Below are 18724 nucleotides of genomic sequence, written 5' to 3'. Positions count from 1 at the left end.
CCCCTTAAGCTCTCTTCCTGCTTTCTTGTCTAGGTCCCCTTTCCATGCTAAACTCCTCTGCTGTCCAGAGACCCCTTCCTCTCTGAGTTCCTGCCTTGTGAGTAGTGGGTAAGGAGCCCCTACCCCACAACCCAGGGTTTAGAATTTTGAGCGGATCCTTAGATCCTCAGGATGGAGTTAAGAAGTAAGGACTGCAAGCTGGAGGGATGGAGACAGTCCTTTCCAACTGTTACAGGGATACAGCTGTGGGGCTGCTCCACTTGCTTCTCTCCCAGCCTTGAGTAAGGCAACTATCACTCACATACACACACACACACACACACACACACACACACACACACACAAAGTCAGTGACCAAGTATGCAAGGCCACAACCTTTTTTATGCCTGCACTGAGAGGCATCAGACGTACAGCTATAAATAGACAGAGACTGTCTCCACCCACCCTCAGCTCACAGGTCTCTCATTTTTGGGCCCCTGTACTCCAGCAGAAGAGTCCTCTTTTATACCTTATGCACCTATCCTCAGGGTCCTTCAGGTCCCTAGGACTGAGCCTCTCTCTGGACTAAGGTTCTTGTCTCAAGGACCAGAACTTAGCAGGGAGATCTTGCTCCAAACCAGGGCTCCATGTGTGACAGGGCACAAAGCTGGGAGTACAGAGGAGAGGGAGCCAGCCCCCATTAGGGTGATCTGGGGGTCCTGAGCAAGGGAGAATTAATGTGATCTATATACTGAGCCCAGGCACCCTGGCACCCTAGCTCCCTGCAGCTGGACCCAGCTGTCTGTTCAGCAGTCAGAGCATGGGGGAGGAGCAGGAGGAGGAGGAACTTCTCCTTCTAGAGGAACATGCCCCTCTAGTGGCTATTGTGTAGTGGCCTTGAGGAGTATAAATAGGTTGGGCAGTTTGTGCTTCAAAGTTGGCTCCTTGATAGTGTGGAGCCCAGGCCTCTCTGCTGGTTCCTCTTTCTCAAGTTTGCTAGCAAAATACTGGCAGGTTTGGGGAGTAGGCAAGTCTCCATGTCCTGACTGTGTGTATGTATGTGGTAGGTTGTGCTGCAGATGTAGAAGGGGGCCTTAGAGAAGTGCTGGGCATGGGGGCAGGCAACCCGAGCCATGGAAGAAACCATACTAGCTACTGCATACTTGTGTATTCAACTCACCCCCTTGGTTCATCTAATAGTTTCCAATAATCTGATCTGGGCCTTGTTTAGCCCCCAGTGATTGCTTAGTCTCCAGTATTCTGGAGCCTTCTGGCTGACCAAGCACTAAGTTACAGGGCCTTTGTGTGTGCTACTTACTTTACCCAAAACTCTTTTCCCCAAATCTGCTTCTGACTGATATTTCCCACCTGATAAGGCTTCAGCAAAAATGTCACTTCTTAGGTAACTTCTCTCACCTCTATCTAAAGCAGTCCTCTACTCCCTCATAGCAGTCTCCTATTTTTCATTCATAGTATTTACCATATTATATGTGATATGCATTTATTTTTTTACTTCAAGGATCAGTGTCTCTGTGGTCACTGCTGAGTTCTAGGTGCCCAGCAGGCAGAGTATATAACAGGTGCTCCATAAATACAGGCTTACAGAAGGATCTCCCTCATTGGCTCACACTGTGGAGGGAGGGACCTAATGTGTCCTGTTCCTCTTCTATGACCTTGGAAGGTTAAAGGGGAGGGACAGGTGGAGGTTCAATGCTCTCTGGCCTGGAATGGCCCAGAGACCTAATCCACTGCGATTAGGTTCAAAGCTGCCAAGCAGGTCCATAGGACTGCCCAGGGCTTAGGTCAAGTGGTCAGAGGCGGTTCTGAGAGGGGCCGGGGCCTCAACATGCTTCTGTGCACAAGTGGGGACTGTAACTGTTCTGGAAGTACATTCATCTCATCCAAGGCACTGGGGCTCAGGTTCACATAGGCTGCAGACAGTTGCACATAGTGGTCCCCAAGTAGTGAGGATACTATCTGTTCTACTTCCATCACTAGTGTTCCAAAGGTAGGTCGTACTGCCGGGTCCACTTCCCAGCACCGCTGCATTACTTGGTACCTGTAAGAGGAGGAGGATGTTAAGAGCAGGGGTACCCCCACCCAGGGAGAATGCACTGTCCACCTGAAGTTAAACCCTGTAGGGCCAGAGAAAAGGACATGTGACAGGGTCTACTGTCTACCATTGTCCAGTCAGGGGAAGTTCTTATCACTATGATTACTGCTGCAGTACTGCCTTTCCACCCTGGCAAAGGGCCATCCTGCTTCAGAGGTTAAGAGTTTTGGTTCCTGTGGCCTGTGGACTGGGCTGTGTGATCTTAGGCAACTTAGCAAGGCCCTTTCTATACCTCTGAGTTCTCCTCTGTTCACAGAGAAGTTGTGGCACAAGGCAAGAGGGTACCTGTGAAATACTTAGGGTCTAGCTCACAAACTCTCATGATTATCATCAGATACTTTTTTTTTTCCAAGTACTAAGGATTGAGGATTGAACCCAGGGGTGCTCTACTGCTGGGCCACACCACCAGCCCTTTTTATTTTTGAGATAGGGTCTCACTAAATTGTAGAGGCTGGTCTCAAACTTGCAATCCTCCTTCCTCAGCCTCCCAAGTCACTGGGATTACAGGCATGTGTCACTGTGCTTGGCCCCAGCCCTTTTGTACTTTTTATTTTGAGACAGGTTCTTGCTAAATTGCCTAGGATGGCCTTGAACTTACCATCCTCTTGCCTCAGGCTCCCCAGTTGCTAGGATTATAGGCAGGAGCCACAGTGCCTGGAACCCAACTCATTTTTTGTTTTGAGAAACAGTCTTGCTAATTTGCCCAGACTGGCCTCAAATTTGTCATTCTCTGGTCTCAGCCTCCTGAGTAGCTGCAATTATGGGCATGTACCATTGTGACTGGCTTTCACATCACATCTTCCAGGAAGGAAGTAAAATGGGGGTTAAAAGTCCTGATAGAGGAGTATTTGGGGCAGCAACAGGGGCACCATTGTTCTGAAGTAAGGGTTTGCCTGATGGGTCTCAGTATGCTCCATCATTTTGGGGATGTCACCCTTACCTTAAATGATAGTTTAAGTGCCCTACACACAGCATCTCATATATGTCTTGAATTCTTTAAGGGTGTTATCATCCCTACTTCACAGATGAGTAATTGAGGCCCAGTGAGGAAAAAGGACTTGCCTTAGTGTAGAGGTTACTGTGGTATGCCACCCAGCTCCCCTTAATTCTCCCAGAGACTGAGAATGTTGTCTGCTGATGGCTCTTGGCTTAAGTCCGCCTATACAAGAACTGACCTATACAGAAAAGAAATGCCTCTCCCAAGCTCACACCCTTCACCAGGCAACCTGTGACCAGTGACTGTACAGAGATCCTTGTACAAAGATCTGACCCATGGTCTCAATTTCAGAAAACTCTGAAGGGGGGCTGGGGAGATAGCTTAGTTGGTAGAGTGCTTGTCTTACAAGCACAAGGCCCTGAGTTCAATCCCCAGCACTGCAAAAAAAAAAAAAAAAAAAAAAAAAAAAAAAGAAAACTCTGAAGGGTCATTCCAGTTCAAGCAGTCCCATGGATGGATTGCATGAAACCTCTCCTGTGTCTGTCCCACTCTGCTTCCCTCACTCCAACCTACTAAAGAAACCTTGTACAGAAGTCTCTGCTTGAGTCAGGCATGGTGGTATATGCCTGTAATCCCAGAGGCTCAGGAAGCTGAGGCAGGAGGATTGTGAGTTCAAAACCAGCCTCAGAAACTTAGCAAGGCACTTAGCAGCTCAGTGAGACTCTGTCTCTAAATAAAAACATTAAAAAAGAAAAAAAAAGAAATCTCTGCTTGAGTGTGTTCAGGCAGACCACCCCAGATGCATGTAGGCAGTGAAGCTAATTTCCCTTATTTCAAACCAGATGCCTTAGTGCATTGGATAATAAAGGTTAAGCCTAGTGAGATGCAGTGACACATGCCTGCAATCCAGCAACTCAGGAGGCAGAGACAGGAGGATCAGAAATCCAAAGCCAGCCTCAGAAATAAAAAGTCACTCAGTGCTTAAGTGCCCCTGGGTTCAACCTCCCAACCCCCAGCAACAAAAAAAAAAAAAAAAAAAAAAAAAAAAATCAAGCCCAAGAGTTGTGAGGAAGGACTATTCACACCCTTTCTGGAGCACAGCCTGGGAAAGGAGTCATCAATGCCTTTTACCTGGGGCCTGGTTCTTCCTGTTCTAACCACACAGACCTGAACACAGCTGAGGCATGCCTGTTGCTTAGGGAGCCAAACCCACCCCACAGGCACTGATGACAACACAGTGGCTGCCATCCCTCTCGGAATGAGGAATCTGAAACTACATTGAGGGAAAAAACCCTAATCTGGAGATGCAAAGGGCTGTTGTGGGAGTCTTAAGGTTAAGTGAGTGGAAAAGATGGAAAACAACCCCCCCCCCATAGGAAAGCTGGGAAAAGAGCTGGGAAACCAAACCACTGGCCTCAACCCAGACTGAGTTGGAATGCTGTTACCATGACAACTGTGAGGTCTTTTCAGCATCCTGCCCTGCATGGGGGTGGGACCAGTCCATAGATGAGAAAACTGAGTCCCAGAGAGGATCCCTTTCCAGAGTCAGTCAGTCAGAAAACCAAGTAGAAACTATATCCTTCCCCCTCCCCGCCTCTTGAGTCCAGCTCCCTCCCCAATGCCATTTCCACATACTCACAGAGAATTGGGACAATACTCAGGCTGGGGCAGACGCCGACCCTGGGCCAGGTAGTGAGTAAGGTCAAAAGGGTCAATGTGGGGGTACGGTGGGGCACCCCGTGTCAGCAGTTCCCACAGCAGCACACCAAATGACCACTGTGGGAGAGGAGAGAAGAGGGTACTCAACTCTCATCCCAAAATAGGGGCAGGTGGGTCCCTTCCTTTACTTTCCAGAGTCCTTCAGCTAGAAATGCAGGACCCACCCTACACTCTGAGCTTATTCCTCAAAACCACAAAAGATGTCTCCCTTCTGTCTCCCACCACCTCAGACTTCCCAGAGTTGGGGCTGGACAAACTCTAAATTGTCAAAGCCAATGAATTTACAGCCTCCTCTTACCCTGGTGGGTGTCAGATTATATCTCACATCTGCCCAAGAGGTAAACAAATGAGCTATGAGGGTTGCCCAACCTGGGAATTCCCTAGGCTTGAATTAGGTAGAGCTGAATGGGTAAGGCCAAGTGCTCAGAGCATGTAGGCCCCAAGGACCTAGGGGCAGGTGGAGTCTCACCACATCAGACTTGGTGGTGAATCTATAGGTCTGCAGGCTTTCCAGTGCCATCCACTTGACAGGTAAGCGAGCATGGCGTTGCTGCCGAACACTATAGTACTCCTTATCCAGGATGTCACGGGCCAAACCAAAGTCAGCCACCTTGACTGTGAATGATTCATCCAGCCTGAAAGGGCGAAATCACACTTAGAACTGACTCCCACTAGGCTCTAAACCCATCTGTTTCAGGTCCTTACAAAATTTCAGAGCCCCATTGTCCAGTTCAAGTCTGCATGAGGCAGACAGAAAAACCAAGGCCCAGACCAGGGAAAACATGCCAAGGGCTACACAGCAAAGCCTGGACTGGATTCTTCCCTGACATGGCCTTGTGTAGCTATACTCTCATGTCCTGACCCTTTGTTTACCCCAGCTACTCTAGCAGCTCACATGCAGTTCCGAGCAGCCAGGTCCCTGTGTACAAACTTCTGCTCTGACAGGTACTCCATGCCACGGGCTACCTGCAGGCCGAAACTGATGAGGTCCTTCACAGTGGGGTTCTGGGGGCAAAGGTTATTAGTGAGCAAGGGCAGCACAGTTCCATTTGTAGATGCTGCCCAATCCCCTGCCCCCAGGGCCAGCTGAGCACTGACCCGCTGAGGTGAGCGGATGAACTGATGCAGGTCTCCATGACGCATATAGGGCAGCAGCACACGGGGCAGCCCCTCGGGTGGCAGCATGATACCAATGAGAGCCAAAACATTTGGGTGGTGCAGGCCACGCATGAGCAGTCCCTCTCGCAAGAAGGCTTCTACCTCCTGCACCTCTGTGATGCCTGTAGAATGGCTTGGGTCAGGCCCAGGACAGGGAGGCCCTTAACAAGGGTCAGATGGGGAAAGGAGGAAGAAAGTTTCCTGCCCAGGGTCACTCAGTAAGATGTTAACACAGCAGGAAGGAGTACCCTCCCACTCTGGGGCTCCTCTCCCTGTTCATCCAACCTCTATCACACTTACGACTCAGTGACTTGATGGCACAGTGGATTTGATTCTGGGCTTCATCTGTGTATTCTCCATGATAGACAACTCCAAAGTGGCCTTATGAGAGGGTAATGGTGAGAGGGTTCCCAGTGCCCAGGCTCATAGCACACCCTCTCATTGGCAACCAGACCTCAGACCAATTGGTCAAACAGACCAATCTAACATTAAAAGTAAGCAGTAGCCTCATGATGGCAGAGCCTGAAGCCCTCCCATGCCCACTTAATCTGTACCAGAACCCACTGAAAATAGAATTTTCCTAATCCTCATTTTACAGATGAGCAAATGGAGGCTCAGAGAAGTTAAGTTGTATACTCAAGATCACTTGGGGTTCATGAGAAAGCCAGAGCTGAGCTCATGTCATCTCAGAACTCCATCTCTGCCCTAGACCCATCTGGCTTTCATACCTTTGCCAATGACTTGATCACTGTGGGTGATTACACACTCATGGGGGATCAGTACATCCTTGACCTCAGCCAGAAGTGCAGAGTCCAGGTCCCTGAGTCGAATGGACTCTGTTTGCAGCAGTGGGACACAGGACCCATCCCTGTGGTCTGAATAGGATTCTGCATGGACCCACATGGTAGAATCCGGACTATCAATAGCAGAGAGTTCTGTGGGGGAGAGGGAGTGAGAGACAGGTTTGTGGGAAAGGGGTGGCCCTAGCTTCAATCTCCTCCTCCATCTCACCAAGGCCATTTCTATAGTCAGCGCCCAAGTGGAGCATAGGCAGGAGCGTGGGTTCATAAGTCCAGTCCGGGGATGCCAGGTCATAGAGATTGGGAGAAGGAACTGTGGAAAGATAGACTACAGAGTCAGCTTCTCTAAGCTCCTGGTGGCTGACCCCACCAGAGAAGTATGGGAGACCCCCAAGATCTGGACAGGCAGAGGTGGGGACATGGAGATGCCACTATTTGGGAGTAGGGGTTGAGTCAGGATGGAAATGGGGAGCTCACCCAATTGCTTCCTCCGCCACCGGTAGTTGAAAACTAGTACAGTGGCCATTGAAGCCACAAGCAACAGCAAGGCCAGCAGTACAATAAGGAATGTGCTCTGTGGGAGCCCCTTTGGGCCTGGCCGCACCACTCTGCCCAGGATATGACACTCACCATCCACGCAAACCTGGGGGTAGATGGCATCTCAGGCCCAGCCTTAGGCACTCAACCCATGTTTCCTGTGGAGGACCAGCAGGGCTGCCTACCTGCAGTGGGGCTCCATCCTTGCCAAGTTGCAGGGAGGCGGGTAGGGGACAAACTACCACATCCCCCCGGAGCTCGTGCTGGCAGCTCTCACCACCCACGGTCACGTTCACACTCACGCAGTCAGCCACAGCACCCAGCCCAACATACTGCAGAGACAGTCATGAGGACCACCAGTGGCCCAGACCCACCTCTTAATCTCCCACTCTCCCTTCCTCATTACCCACACCTACCTCAAACTTAATAGCATGCTCTTCAGGCTTCAATGGGGCTAGATCAGCACTGGGTAGACTGGGTGGGGGTAGGAAGCGAAAGCCTGGCAGTGTGAAGCCAGCAGCTCCATCCCCCCAGGCACTCAGATTTCCTGTTACCCACCGCTTGTGGCCTCGGACCATATATTCAGGAAGGCGGCATTGTTGCTGCTCTGGAAGTTGCCCCTCACACTGTTGAGACCCACATAAGAATGATTAGTCAGGTGCCCCACTTATGGCTGCCCCAGTCTTAGCCCAGCATGGGGTGAGATTGGAGATAAGGGGATTGGTTCAAACTTCCTCCCTCCTGTCTAGCGGATACTCACCCTGTTCTTCACTGTCCCTTGCCCATCATGGAATGACAGCACTAAGTGCCATGCTGAAGTCAGATGCTGACCATGAATAGTGACATGGGAACCTCTATGGAAGATAGCATGATGGGTACTTTCCAAGCCTGGCTCCCTCAATCCTCAGAGGGTAGTTTGGACAAAGAAGTAGCACTTACGTGTAGCCACAGTTGGGGCTGATGTTCAGCACAATGGGGTCTTCCTGGTAGTGGAAGGTCCAGGAGCCAGGCACCTCAGCACCTCCCACCTGCAGGTGAAGGGGGACTCTGGCCGTGGCAGCCCCAGGGGGTGTGGCACATAAAATCTGCTCCTGGCTGACCCTGTAGGAATGAGGGATTGGGCTCAGGGGCACCCCCTTTATGACAGGCAGGCTTACCTCCTTCAAGGCCTACTAATCCCTCCTTGTTCCTTTGTTGGTTGTCTCCCCCACCTGCCCATACTCTCTATGGATCTGTCTGAAGATAAGTTGGTCCCAATAAGACCACCACGAGGACAGGGAGGAAACAAGTCTATTGACTGGAACTAATAGAGTTTGTGATAGGCTTGTGTTTCTTTCTTTCTCTCTCTCTCTCTCTCTCTCAGCAGTGCTGGGGATCAAACTCAGGGACTCACACATCAAATGTTCTACCATTGAGCTACATCCCTAACCTGATCTCTGATAGGCTCTCTTGCCTCTGGGTTGCAGTGGGGCAGCAGATACTTCTTCCTGAAACTGTCTTCCATACTGACCATGTGACTGAGCCCTCTATTCTCCACCCTGATAGGATTCAGGACCCCACCTGGTGAGGATCCCCATGGGTGAGTCCCTGTGATTTCCCTTCACCTTGCCTGAGAACCCTTACCGTTTCAATTGGCACTGGGTTCCATTGACCAACACAGCCCGGCTGGTGCCTACAGACAGGCCCTGGCCTTCAAGGGTGAGACAGGTGCCCCCTGCTCGTGGGCCAAAGAGGGGTTGCACTGTTTTCAGCACTGGCTCCTAAGTAGGCATAGAGGTGGCTTAGCTGAAACAGGACCCCCACTCCAAGCCCTTCCCTTCTTATATCACCCACTGGACAAAGGCACAGACAGGGCAAGATGTCCTCACCACAAAAGAGAAGCCTCCCAGCATAGAGATGCCATCTACCCGGAAGTGCTTTCCTGGTGGCATATTAGTCACGATGAGGCTGATGTTGGTAGTCCCTGCTGCCTGTGTGCCCAAGGGCTCCAGCTCACACTCAAGTTTCTCCACAAAGTCCTTCCGCGACACTGGGCTAGAATGCCAGGGGACCCTTGAAGTCAGCCAGGAATCACACAGACCTGCCTGTATACCCACTACAAGTCACAGGGCTCCTCTGAGCCTGAGGATGGCATCATTCCACCCATGCCTTTCTCTAGGGCAGGTAGGACTGAGGGGATCAGGGACTAACTTTGCCTAGGCCATGACTAAACTGATGGGTAGAACACATGCCAGTTCAAAACAAGACAGAGATGTTTCCCTAGATTTAAAGCATCCAGACTCATTGCAGCTTACCCCATACCCCCTTGCTCCTGATAAGCAGAGGACAGGGTCTTACAGGGAAATTGTTGCTTGGTTGCTACCATCAGGGATAGAGAAGGCAGGACCAGCTTGTACCTGAGGTTTGAGGTGTCCTTAGGCAAAAGGTGGCAGGGACTTTGACCCACAGTGACCTGATGCGTTCCCTCAGGTACAAGACCAGTAGGATGCAGGTAGAAGTTGGAGCCACACAGGGTCAGCTTTGTCCTGCCCCTTAAGGGTCCACTGTCAGGGTAGAACTGAAGTGGAAGGAACAGAGAGACTGAATTCTTGTGCAGGTTTGATCTCTTTCAGCCCCATCTTCTTCCGCTAGAATTCCCTGCCTTATACCTTGCCTGCCCCATACTTTAGCCATTCTGGGTCACTTGCTAGTTCTCATTCAAGCTTTTTTTTTTTTTTTAAATCAGATTGAACCCAGGGGTGCTTAACCACTGAAAGGTATCCTCAACCCTTTTTATTTTATTTTTTATTTTGAGACAGGATCTCACTAAGTTGCTTAAGACCTTGCTTAGTTGCTGAAGCTGGCTTTGAACTTGCAATCCTCCTGCCTCAGCTTCCCTGGCCTCTGGGATTATAGGCATGTGCCACTGCACCCAGTTCATTCAAGCATTTTCTTGCCACCCAAGTCTTTGCATGTCTCATCCCCTCTGCCAAGAATACCCTCCTTGGAGATACTGCAGATATTCTAGGCCTGAGCAAGATCATGGTCAAAACTTGCTGACCCCACCTTAGACCCTGCTTATCCTTAGGAAAGTTGTACCTTGGTAAGCTCAGGTGGACAGTGATCTTGTTGCCAGGAGCCAGGACACTCCTTCTGCCTGCCACACATGTTCCCACACCAGCCACAGCCCATGAAATGTTGTGCCCGCAGGCAACGCCCACAGGTGAGGAAATGGTGGCAGCCAGGCCCCCGGATTGGTACCTGGAAGACCTTGAGATGACAAATAGGCAGCTTAGGAATGACTGGAGAAGCAAACTGGGCCCCATAAACCCTTTGATTCTCATTGTAAACTAGGTTGATGAGACCTGGAACAGATAGAAAGGCTGTGATTCTACAACCCTGGCCCCAGACTTTGACCATGCCCACCTTACCTGGTCCCCAGAGGCAAAGAGTAGGTGGTCTCTGAAGCGTCTGACATCTCGATGAATGGACTGTCCATTGTTGCTCAATGAGAAGTTGGATACATACAGCAAGTAGTTGAGTGATCTGACTAGCTCCACCTGGGACAAATCAACTGTGAGAAAAATGAGAATGGAGACAGGAACAAAGAGCCAAGAGATTGTGGGGTGAGGGACTTACCTGTAGGATACGCCCATCAGTTGTGCCCATGTGGGCCACTGTGACACTGTCAAGCCGTGTCACATGTAGTGCGGTGATCTGCACTGATCCTAATAGCCCATTGAATAGGTCCACACGTGGGAACCTGCTGCTGACCAGCAGAGGGAAGTGGCGGCAGCTGATGTTGGGGTTGGGAGCCTCCAGGACAGGCTGAGAAAGGTCAGGGAAGAGAGAGTCAAAGTTTAGCTCTGTGCACTGACCCTTTGGGACCTCTGTCAGTGATCATGGCAGCCCCAAGCTCCCACCCCTCACCTGCCCTGACAAGAGATGCCCTGGGCCTGCTAGTTATCTGCCCTCATCTCCCCTATAGGGCTCTTGCAGATAGCAAGGGCAGGGAAGGAAGGAACCCTGGGCTGGAAGACCAGATCTCCCCTACCCTGCCATGTCCATTCTGGCACTTATTGAGTCTTATAGAACCAATCCCATTACATCTGCACAACCATGGGTAAAGTAGAAACAAACTCAGAGGGTTGGCCACTTATACAAAGTTTCACAACCCCTTAGGAGAGGAGCCATGGTGGAAGACTATGTTCTTTAACCAGAGTCCTCTCCCACCCTCTGCTGGCTCTGCTGTGCCTCTGCAAGTGCACTTCAGCAAATCCTGTCCACTCTGGGTTCCAGTTTCTCCACTCACATACGGGGTTGAACTCTGAGGTTAATTGGTCAGCACAAGGTTGATAACACGGTCCTTCTCCTGGAGACTCTAAAGGTCCTCCTGTACCTCTCACTTCTTCTGTACAAAGGGAATAAACCAAGGCCCTACAGTTTGGGTGCAGGCTGGGGTGCATACACCCCGGAGGCTGGGAAACATTAACCTCTCTCTTGCTCTTAGCAAGCACGTGATTTGAAGCCTGCACTTTCTAGAGCAACTGTGGAAGTTTCTGGGAAAGGAGGAAGCCAGTGTATGAAATTAAAGTATTGGGGCTGGGTTTGAGGTATAAGCAAAACCCAGTAGCCAGCCCCAGGTGCTTAGAACTCTTCTTTGCCAGCCCTCAGGGCACTCTTCAAAACAGAAGCCTTGGAAGCCTCTATCAGACCACTGAAGAGTTAACCCACTTCCGAGACCTCTCGGCTAAGCAGGAGTCCTGGAGACAAGAACAGGTGCAGAACTGGGCCTAGAAAGCCCACATACCCTAGGTCTGTAGCCTGTGTGTTTAGGGACTAAGACTTGATCTTTCCTTGAGAAGGAAAGAGGCCTGACCCTAGCCAGAAGCCTGCCAGGTGTTTCCAGAATGACTCAGACAGGTGGGTCTCTGGGGTTGAAAAGAAGCCCTAACTCAGCCAGGGCCACACCCCTATTTATTTGCCTTTAGATCCAGGAACTTACCTCTGGGTCATAGGTTTGACTAGGGACCCCCAGTTCCTGAAAACATTTGCCCTAAGTGTCCAGTGTCCCATGGAGAACCCACACTCTACCTAAACCCATGGAGGGTAGGCACCAGCCCTGAGGAACAACATGAATACTTCCCCAGAGGCTGCAAGCCCAGTGCCACTGGACAAATACTGGATACACACTGGTTACATACTTCCTGGGAACCTGGGCAGCCTGTGGGCAGGGTTCAATATTGGTCCTTCTAGTGCCTGGCACTGCCTAGTCATGCTGGGTATCTTCTAACCCACTGACCACTAGCCAAGTTGGGGAGAGGTTCTCACTCCCCAGAAGGAAGAAGAAGGGGCCAGGCAGGCTGTCAGGCCCAGACAAGGAGTACCACTCATAGGGCCTCTCAATCTAAGATGTATTCAGCTGAGGGAGGGAGGCTGAAGATTCCCCACTCCACACTGGGTACAAGTTCTCTCACCTCCAGGATATTGATAGGAGCTAGAGAGGGAGTCAATTGAAAGTGTCACAACAGGATCAAGGGCTTAGAGTGACCAGAGATTCAGAGCAGTGGCTATTGGGTCTACTTGGTGGAAGAGCACTCATCCAATGCTCTATTCAACCCATATGGGCTTGCCCACCCTCCCTCCCTTCCTTCCTTCCTTCCTTCCTTCCTGGAGATTGAACTGAACCCAGGGTACTTAACCACTGAGCCATATCCCCAGCCCTTATTAACATTTTACTTAGAGACAGGGTCTTGCTGACTTGCATAGGGCCTCACTAGGTTGCTGAGGCTAGCTTTGAATTTGCAATCCTCCTGCTTCATCTTCCCAAGCTGCTGGAATTACAGGTGTGGGCCATTGTGCCCAGCTGGATAGGGCTATTTCAGTAGCATTAAGGAATTAGTTTTGGTTTTGTCCTCAGGGTGTTTTTTCTTTCTTTCTTTTCTTTTTTCTCTCCCCCCTCCCACTTTTTTTTTTTTTTTTTTTTTGGCAGGAGACTCAGGGGCTAGGGATTGAACCCAGGGCCTCATGCGTGCTAGACAAGCACTCTACCACTATGTTACTCAAGGTGGCATTTTAAGGATAGTCCTAGGGCTGGGGATATAACTCAGTTTGTAGAGTGCTTACCTCACAAGCACAGGCCCTGGGTTCAATCCCCAGCACCGAAAAAAAAAAAAATTGTTAAGGATAGTCCTGTTTGTTTTTATTCTCACCCACTGATACTGTGACTGGACAGAACGTGGGTAAGGTCTGTTGGACAGATCCGCTATTTCAGCATGGGATGTGAAACCTCCTGCCTGAGATAGGGCCTCAGTTATGGTGGAAGTAAGTAAGGGGTGAACCAATTCCAACCAGTCCCTCCTAGGCCTTTACTCATCCCCAGATGTTTATAGTTGCTTGCACAACATTGGGTTGAGGCTCCCAGAACATTCTAGAGTCAAGCTGCCTTCTCACTATGTCCAGAGTCGTCCTCCAATTACCCTATTGAGAATGGGTTAGTGAAACACAGAACATACAGGCTCCCCAACAAACCCCCAGACTTTCAAAGCCTAGGAGGCTCCCTAAACCTAGTAGGGTCAGGGGTTCTCTAGCAACTTTTACCCCACCTCCTTAGGAAAGTAGAGCAAAACAAGTGCTCCCAAAAGGAAAGTGAAACTGTGTTGGGAAGTAGCTGTGAGCCTGGGAATCTGTAAGCATCAGCCTGCATGTGTACTTGTACCTGCTTGCAAATTTTTCTGTGTATGTCCCTGAGGCAGACTGGGCAGATTGGAGGGAATGTTCATCATTTTACCCACAATTTGGGAACTGTGCTGGCAGAGAGACAATTATACAACCCCATTCTCATGTAACCAAAGAAATTACCTAAAAAAAAAAAAAAAAAAAAAAATCAGAGGCCATGATGGCTGAGAGGGCAAAAATACAAAGTGAGGAAGCATCAGAGGCCAGAATAGCTGGAAGATGAGCCTCCAGTGTGGCATTTGTTTGGCTGATTTTTCACACCACCCCCAGTCTGCATGAACTGAGTAGAAGAGAATGCTTCTCTCTGCTTGCCCTCCCCCTCCTAGGCCTTCTCAGTGATGGAAGGGAGCAGCCTGTGTTCAGCCACCAACAGACTGTTCACAGGTAAAGACCCTTTCTTTCTGCTTACCGGATTAGGGCAAAAACTGGGTGATTGGAAGAAGTCAAGGCCTCGTGGGAGGCCGGGACGAACTGGGGACTCACAACAGCGTTCCACACCCTCATCAATTAGGGTGTCCAGCAGGTCGATGGGAAAGGCACAGACAACAGAGTTGGGACCCATACCAGGACTGCCATTCCTGCCAGTGGTGAAGACCCCAAATAGCACTTCATTGCCCTCAGTGATACTCAGTTCAGCAGCGAGTTGGGCGCCCACTGGAGCAGAGTGGGCTGCCTGAAGGATTGGGTAGGACTGCTCCCAGTCTGGGACCCCACGGCGCCGGCGCTTAGGTGCAAAACGACAGTCAAGGACCAGTTCCCGGTAGTCGCTCAAATCTGCCTCCAAGGCATTGAGCCGTGCCAGGCGTGTTTGCAGGACACCAGGAGAGTCTGTCACACTGGCAGGTTGAACAGTCAGCAGGTAAACAAAGGCTCCTGCATGGAAGCTGTGCACATATTCAATGTGATAGGAGGCCAAGTACTTGGGCAGCACCGATAATGCTGAAAAACCTGGTTCGAATCCTGAGGCATCTGCCTTGAGGCGCCGAATGGATACTGAGTGAGGACTAAAGCTGGTAGCCACCTCAGCATCCAGTGAGGATGCCACATAGAAGTAGGACGCCTGGCCCTGCTCAACCACTGTAACACGGGTGCCCCGTGGGCTGGCCACACAGTCGGGGCAATCCTCGGGCCGGTTGTGGTGGGCTGAGTAAAGGCAGACAGGTGCTGTTAGGTGCAGAGTTGTCCCACGGGTCTCCAGTTCATGCAGGAAGCAGCGGCCCTGCAGGCTTGAGCCACAGCTGACCAGTGCGGGCAGCACCGGCTCCACTACCAGCACCAATGTGTCTGTGTCATCCGATGGGTCATAGGGGCCCGGGCCACAGGCCGCACACGTCTGACAGCCAGGATCCCCTGTAGGGCCCGTGGACAGACTCTCAACAGACTGCAGGTCAGGCCCAAGCACATGCAGGCGATTTCGTGTGGCCACAAACACCGCACTCCCATCCCTGCCCTCGTAGGTAGCCAAGGCCTGTACTGCGCCGCCAGCGAAGAAGTTCGGGACTTCGTACTTCACCTCAAAGTCGCGAGAAGCCGCATAGGGCGTGCGAGGGCACTGCCAGTTCCAGTCCGACACCGACCCTGACACCGCAGGCAGAGGCAACAGCAGCAGCAGCAGCAGCAGCAGCAGCAGGAAGAACAGTGGCGGCAGCGGAAGAAGCTCCATCGAGGCTGAGCTGGGGCCCCTTAGGGATCCCTGTGAGTTCAGGCCTTGGCTGGGAACAGAGTGGAGGTCTGAGCTTAGATTTGAGAAGCAGTGGAAAAGCCCTTGGATGGCCAAGCCCCGCCGTTTCTGTGAAGCCCAACCCCCCTTCTCTGCCCTCCACTCGGAGTACCTGATGCTGATGGACACACGGACAGAGAAAGGAACAGCCTTCTCACCTGCCGCTGGGTCTCAGCTTGGAGTTGCAACTTGGAGGAAAGTCGACTGAGAGCAGCGAGCGGGCGCGGCCGTACTGGGGGCGGGGCTTTGGGCGGAGCCGTGTCGAAGGCTCGGCTGTCAGCCCATCTGATTTTCCCCCACCCTGGGAAATCTGGGCCCTACACCTTCTCTTGGGCGCCTATTTCTCAAGGGTCTGTGGGTGGGTGTGCGTGGAGAGACCTGGAGAGAAAAAGAGCAGGCCTGAGCCATCCCATTTTGTCCCTCCCAACAACTGACCATGTCTAGGTAAAAAGTGGGTAGGATAGGCTGGCTCTTTTGTTCTGGTGGATCTAGGTTAGAACAACACCCTCAGATACTGTTACCCATAGCCCATCTGGGGGACCTACCATGTGGGGAAGAGACTGGGGATGGTGTGGTGTGCCACACTTCAAGGGCAATCCTTCCATTTGCCTGCCCTGAGCCTTGTCAGAGGAAAGTATTTTGTGCCCTGCTCACCCAGGGACATGAGTTAAGATATGCCTCTCTGGTCAGAGGCAGCTACATGAAGGTCTCACCCTACCTCTGGTTCCTCCACTGCAGCTTCAGTGTGTGGAAGCTGTAGGGGCACAACCCATAAAACTGGTCTCCGGAAAGATCCCGCCAACAAAGTTTCTGCTGTAGTGCCCCAAGATATGGTGAGAGTGTGGGCTTTGGTTCCCAGGGTCTCTATAATTTGCTCTGTAGGCCTATCTGGGCTTACTGTCAGTTTCTGAAATAAGAATGAAGTTCTGGTTAGATGGTTAACTAGAGTTCTTTATCCAGTCTGTGAATTGGTGGGTGAAATCTAGTTCTTCTTTGTCATCTCCTTCTTCTGGACCTCAGTATTGTCTCTTGGCAAGTGACCTCCCTTAACACTGGAGGTGGAGATCCATAACCAGATAGCCCCTTCAACCCAGTGGGCCTGGACCCCAGAGGAAGGAAGCTTCACAGGGTGGTTCTAAGGTATTATCAGTGGGTTCCAGGGCTGCAGTGGGTAAGGAGGTTGGGGAAGGGAGGAGTCAAATGATTTAGCCTACCTCTACTCCCCACCCAGTGCACACCTCACTGCCTATACCTCCTTCCTAAACTGACCTTTGCAAATCCTGTTCCTCTTTCCAGTAGCACCCTTTTTCTGTCCTCCTCTCAAAGCAGAGATAGCACCTCCCCAAAGGGGCCTTCAAGACCCAGGCTGTTCCAGTCCCCTCTCCTGGATCCCATACACTGTGCTACACATATCCCAATACAGTTTACTCTTGAGTATTCCTTGCTTTCTCCATTTCCTGGGCAGGACTTCCCCTCCTTCCAGACTGGATCTTCTTGAGCACCTGGTGACTGAGAAAGGAAATGGAACGTGGAGCAGTCACACCCATGTGCCCAAGGTAACATAAAAGGCACTCCCTTTCCTGATCCAGAATTGGCCCGGAAATGAATAAACACCCAGTGAAAACTGTGGCACCCTTCCAGATTCCATGGTCAACACGTCTAGATGTAGTCACACAGGACAGAACTGAAATGAAATACTTTCCACCTGGAATCTATCCAACCTCCAGATGTTGGGAGGGATTTCTAGGGGCCGGGAAAAGACTTCAACAGTCCTCCTGGATCATCCACCCACAGGTTTTGGGATGTGGGGGGGGGGGTGGATATGCAGTGCTAGCAATTGGTTCTCTGCTGCCACCATGTGGCCACAATGTTGGCTGCCCCTTTAAGGCATCCTTGATCCTCAATAATGGGGGTCCACAGGAGCACCCTTTTGTTCCTTCCTCCTTGGTTAGCTCTGCAGAAGAGGGCAGGAAAGGCTTGTGGAGAAGGTCTGATAGTAGTACAAGTGCTCCTCCAAGACTCACCAAACCTGGTCCATAACTGGTTTAGGAACTGCCCAGCTACCCTGGCATCTTGTCGCCATGAATAAAGGAGGTGGCACTTTGCCCTCTTCAGGATTTCAGCCTACTTTGAACACTGTTCCAGAGGACTAGACCCAGTTTCTTTTTCCTATCCAGAGATCACTTTAGTGGCAGCAGAGGTTTCTCTCCAACTGCAGTATGACCCAATGATACTGCAGCTTCAACTCTCTACTGCTAGACCTTTATCTGGAAGTTGAGAACCCCAGGTCTTATAGACTCCTCCAGCTTCATGCAAAATATCAGGCTATTTTTTTTTTAAAACCAGGTCCTTGACTTTGTACATGCTGGTTTTCTATTAGCAATACCTTCTTTATTTGCCTGTCATTCCACCCTGATCCCCAAATAAGTAAATCCCACACTTCTAGGTGCCCATTAACTAGGTAGGTAGACTTATCTAACCGTGACCTCTTCATCTGTGACTTAGAGGCTGACCGTTTACCAGAACACTAGTAACAATCAGAGCAGCTGCCCTGGTATCATTCTGGTCCCTGAGGCAGTGGGTTGGTGTCATAACCAAGAGCAAGGAGAAGAACAGAAGCTCAAAACAGGCAAAAAAGATGGGCTGGGGTTGTGGCTCAGTGGTAGAGCACTCACCTAGCATGCATGGGGCCCTGGGTTCCATCCTCAGCACCACACAAAAAAAATAAATAAATAAAGGTATTGTGTCTACCTACAACCAAAATAAATAAATATATATAAAATCAGGCAGAAAAGAGATTTAAGGCATGTGTGAAGGATAAGCAGCACTCACCAAATGTGGGGTTACTCCCTGTTGACTTTGGAATCTGGGTATGTGGCCTGCTGCCAAGCTACTTTCAAATGTGATCTAGGTTGGGTCCAATGACAGAAGATATGCTGCCATTTCCTAGGAGATGAATACAACTGTCCCAGTGTATCCTTGGCTGATGCTACCCACAAGGACACGTTCTTTGGTTTAAAGGCAGAAAAATCTGGGCCAAACTC

The 18724-nt window shown here is 50.7% G+C and overlaps 1 protein-coding gene across 7 annotated transcripts; it reads right to left on the bottom strand.

Moving 5' to 3' along the window:
- Positions 1 to 1036: 1036 nt before the first annotated feature.
- On the bottom strand, positions 1037 to 16046 carry Mst1r (macrophage stimulating 1 receptor). Of its 7 annotated transcripts, none has more exons than XM_047564010.1 (21): positions 15839 to 15996; positions 14370 to 15672; positions 10862 to 11050; positions 10654 to 10782; positions 10322 to 10492; positions 9640 to 9800; positions 9112 to 9277; positions 8867 to 9003; positions 8183 to 8344; positions 8004 to 8097; positions 7660 to 7869; positions 7429 to 7575; positions 7184 to 7349; positions 6918 to 7019; positions 6635 to 6841; positions 6207 to 6287; positions 5847 to 6028; positions 5644 to 5753; positions 5218 to 5383; positions 4669 to 4805; positions 1037 to 2038 (listed from the first exon to the last, which is right to left on the bottom strand). In XM_047564010.1, the coding sequence occupies exons 2-21, from the start codon at positions 15621 to 15623 to the stop codon at positions 1783 to 1785; spliced, it is 4227 nt and encodes a 1408-aa protein (XP_047419966.1). In that variant the 5' UTR covers positions 15624 to 15672; positions 15839 to 15996; the 3' UTR covers positions 1037 to 1782. The 7 variants fall into 7 exon arrangements, 6 of the variants coding, with proteins under 6 accessions (XP_047419966.1, XP_047419963.1, XP_047419965.1 ...); XM_047564011.1 differs by having other exon boundaries at positions 1039 to 2038; positions 14370 to 15310; positions 15793 to 15996; XM_047564006.1 differs by having other exon boundaries at positions 1040 to 2038; positions 15793 to 16038.
- Positions 16047 to 18724: the final 2678 nt, after the last annotated feature.

The sequence above is a fragment of the Sciurus carolinensis genome, chromosome 9, assembly GCF_902686445.1.
Source record: "Sciurus carolinensis chromosome 9, mSciCar1.2, whole genome shotgun sequence".
NCBI lineage: Eukaryota > Metazoa > Chordata > Mammalia > Rodentia > Sciuridae > Sciurus > Sciurus carolinensis.
This window is presented reverse-complemented; position numbering and strand designations above follow the sequence as displayed.

Excerpts from the sequence above, each read along its gene's own strand:
- Mst1r (XM_047564006.1), bottom strand. The coding sequence starts at position 15,623 with ATGGAGCTTCTTCCGCTGCCGCCACTGTTCTTCCTGCTGCTGCTGCTG. Across the intron at positions 9,004-9,111 it reads TGGGAGGCTTCTCTTTTGTG|GAGCCAGTGCTGAAAACAGT; the intron begins GTGAGGACATCT and ends ATGCCTACTTAG. Across the intron at positions 5,384-5,643 it reads CTGGCTGCTCGGAACTGCAT|GCTGGATGAATCATTCACAG; the intron begins GTGAGCTGCTAG and ends TCGCCCTTTCAG.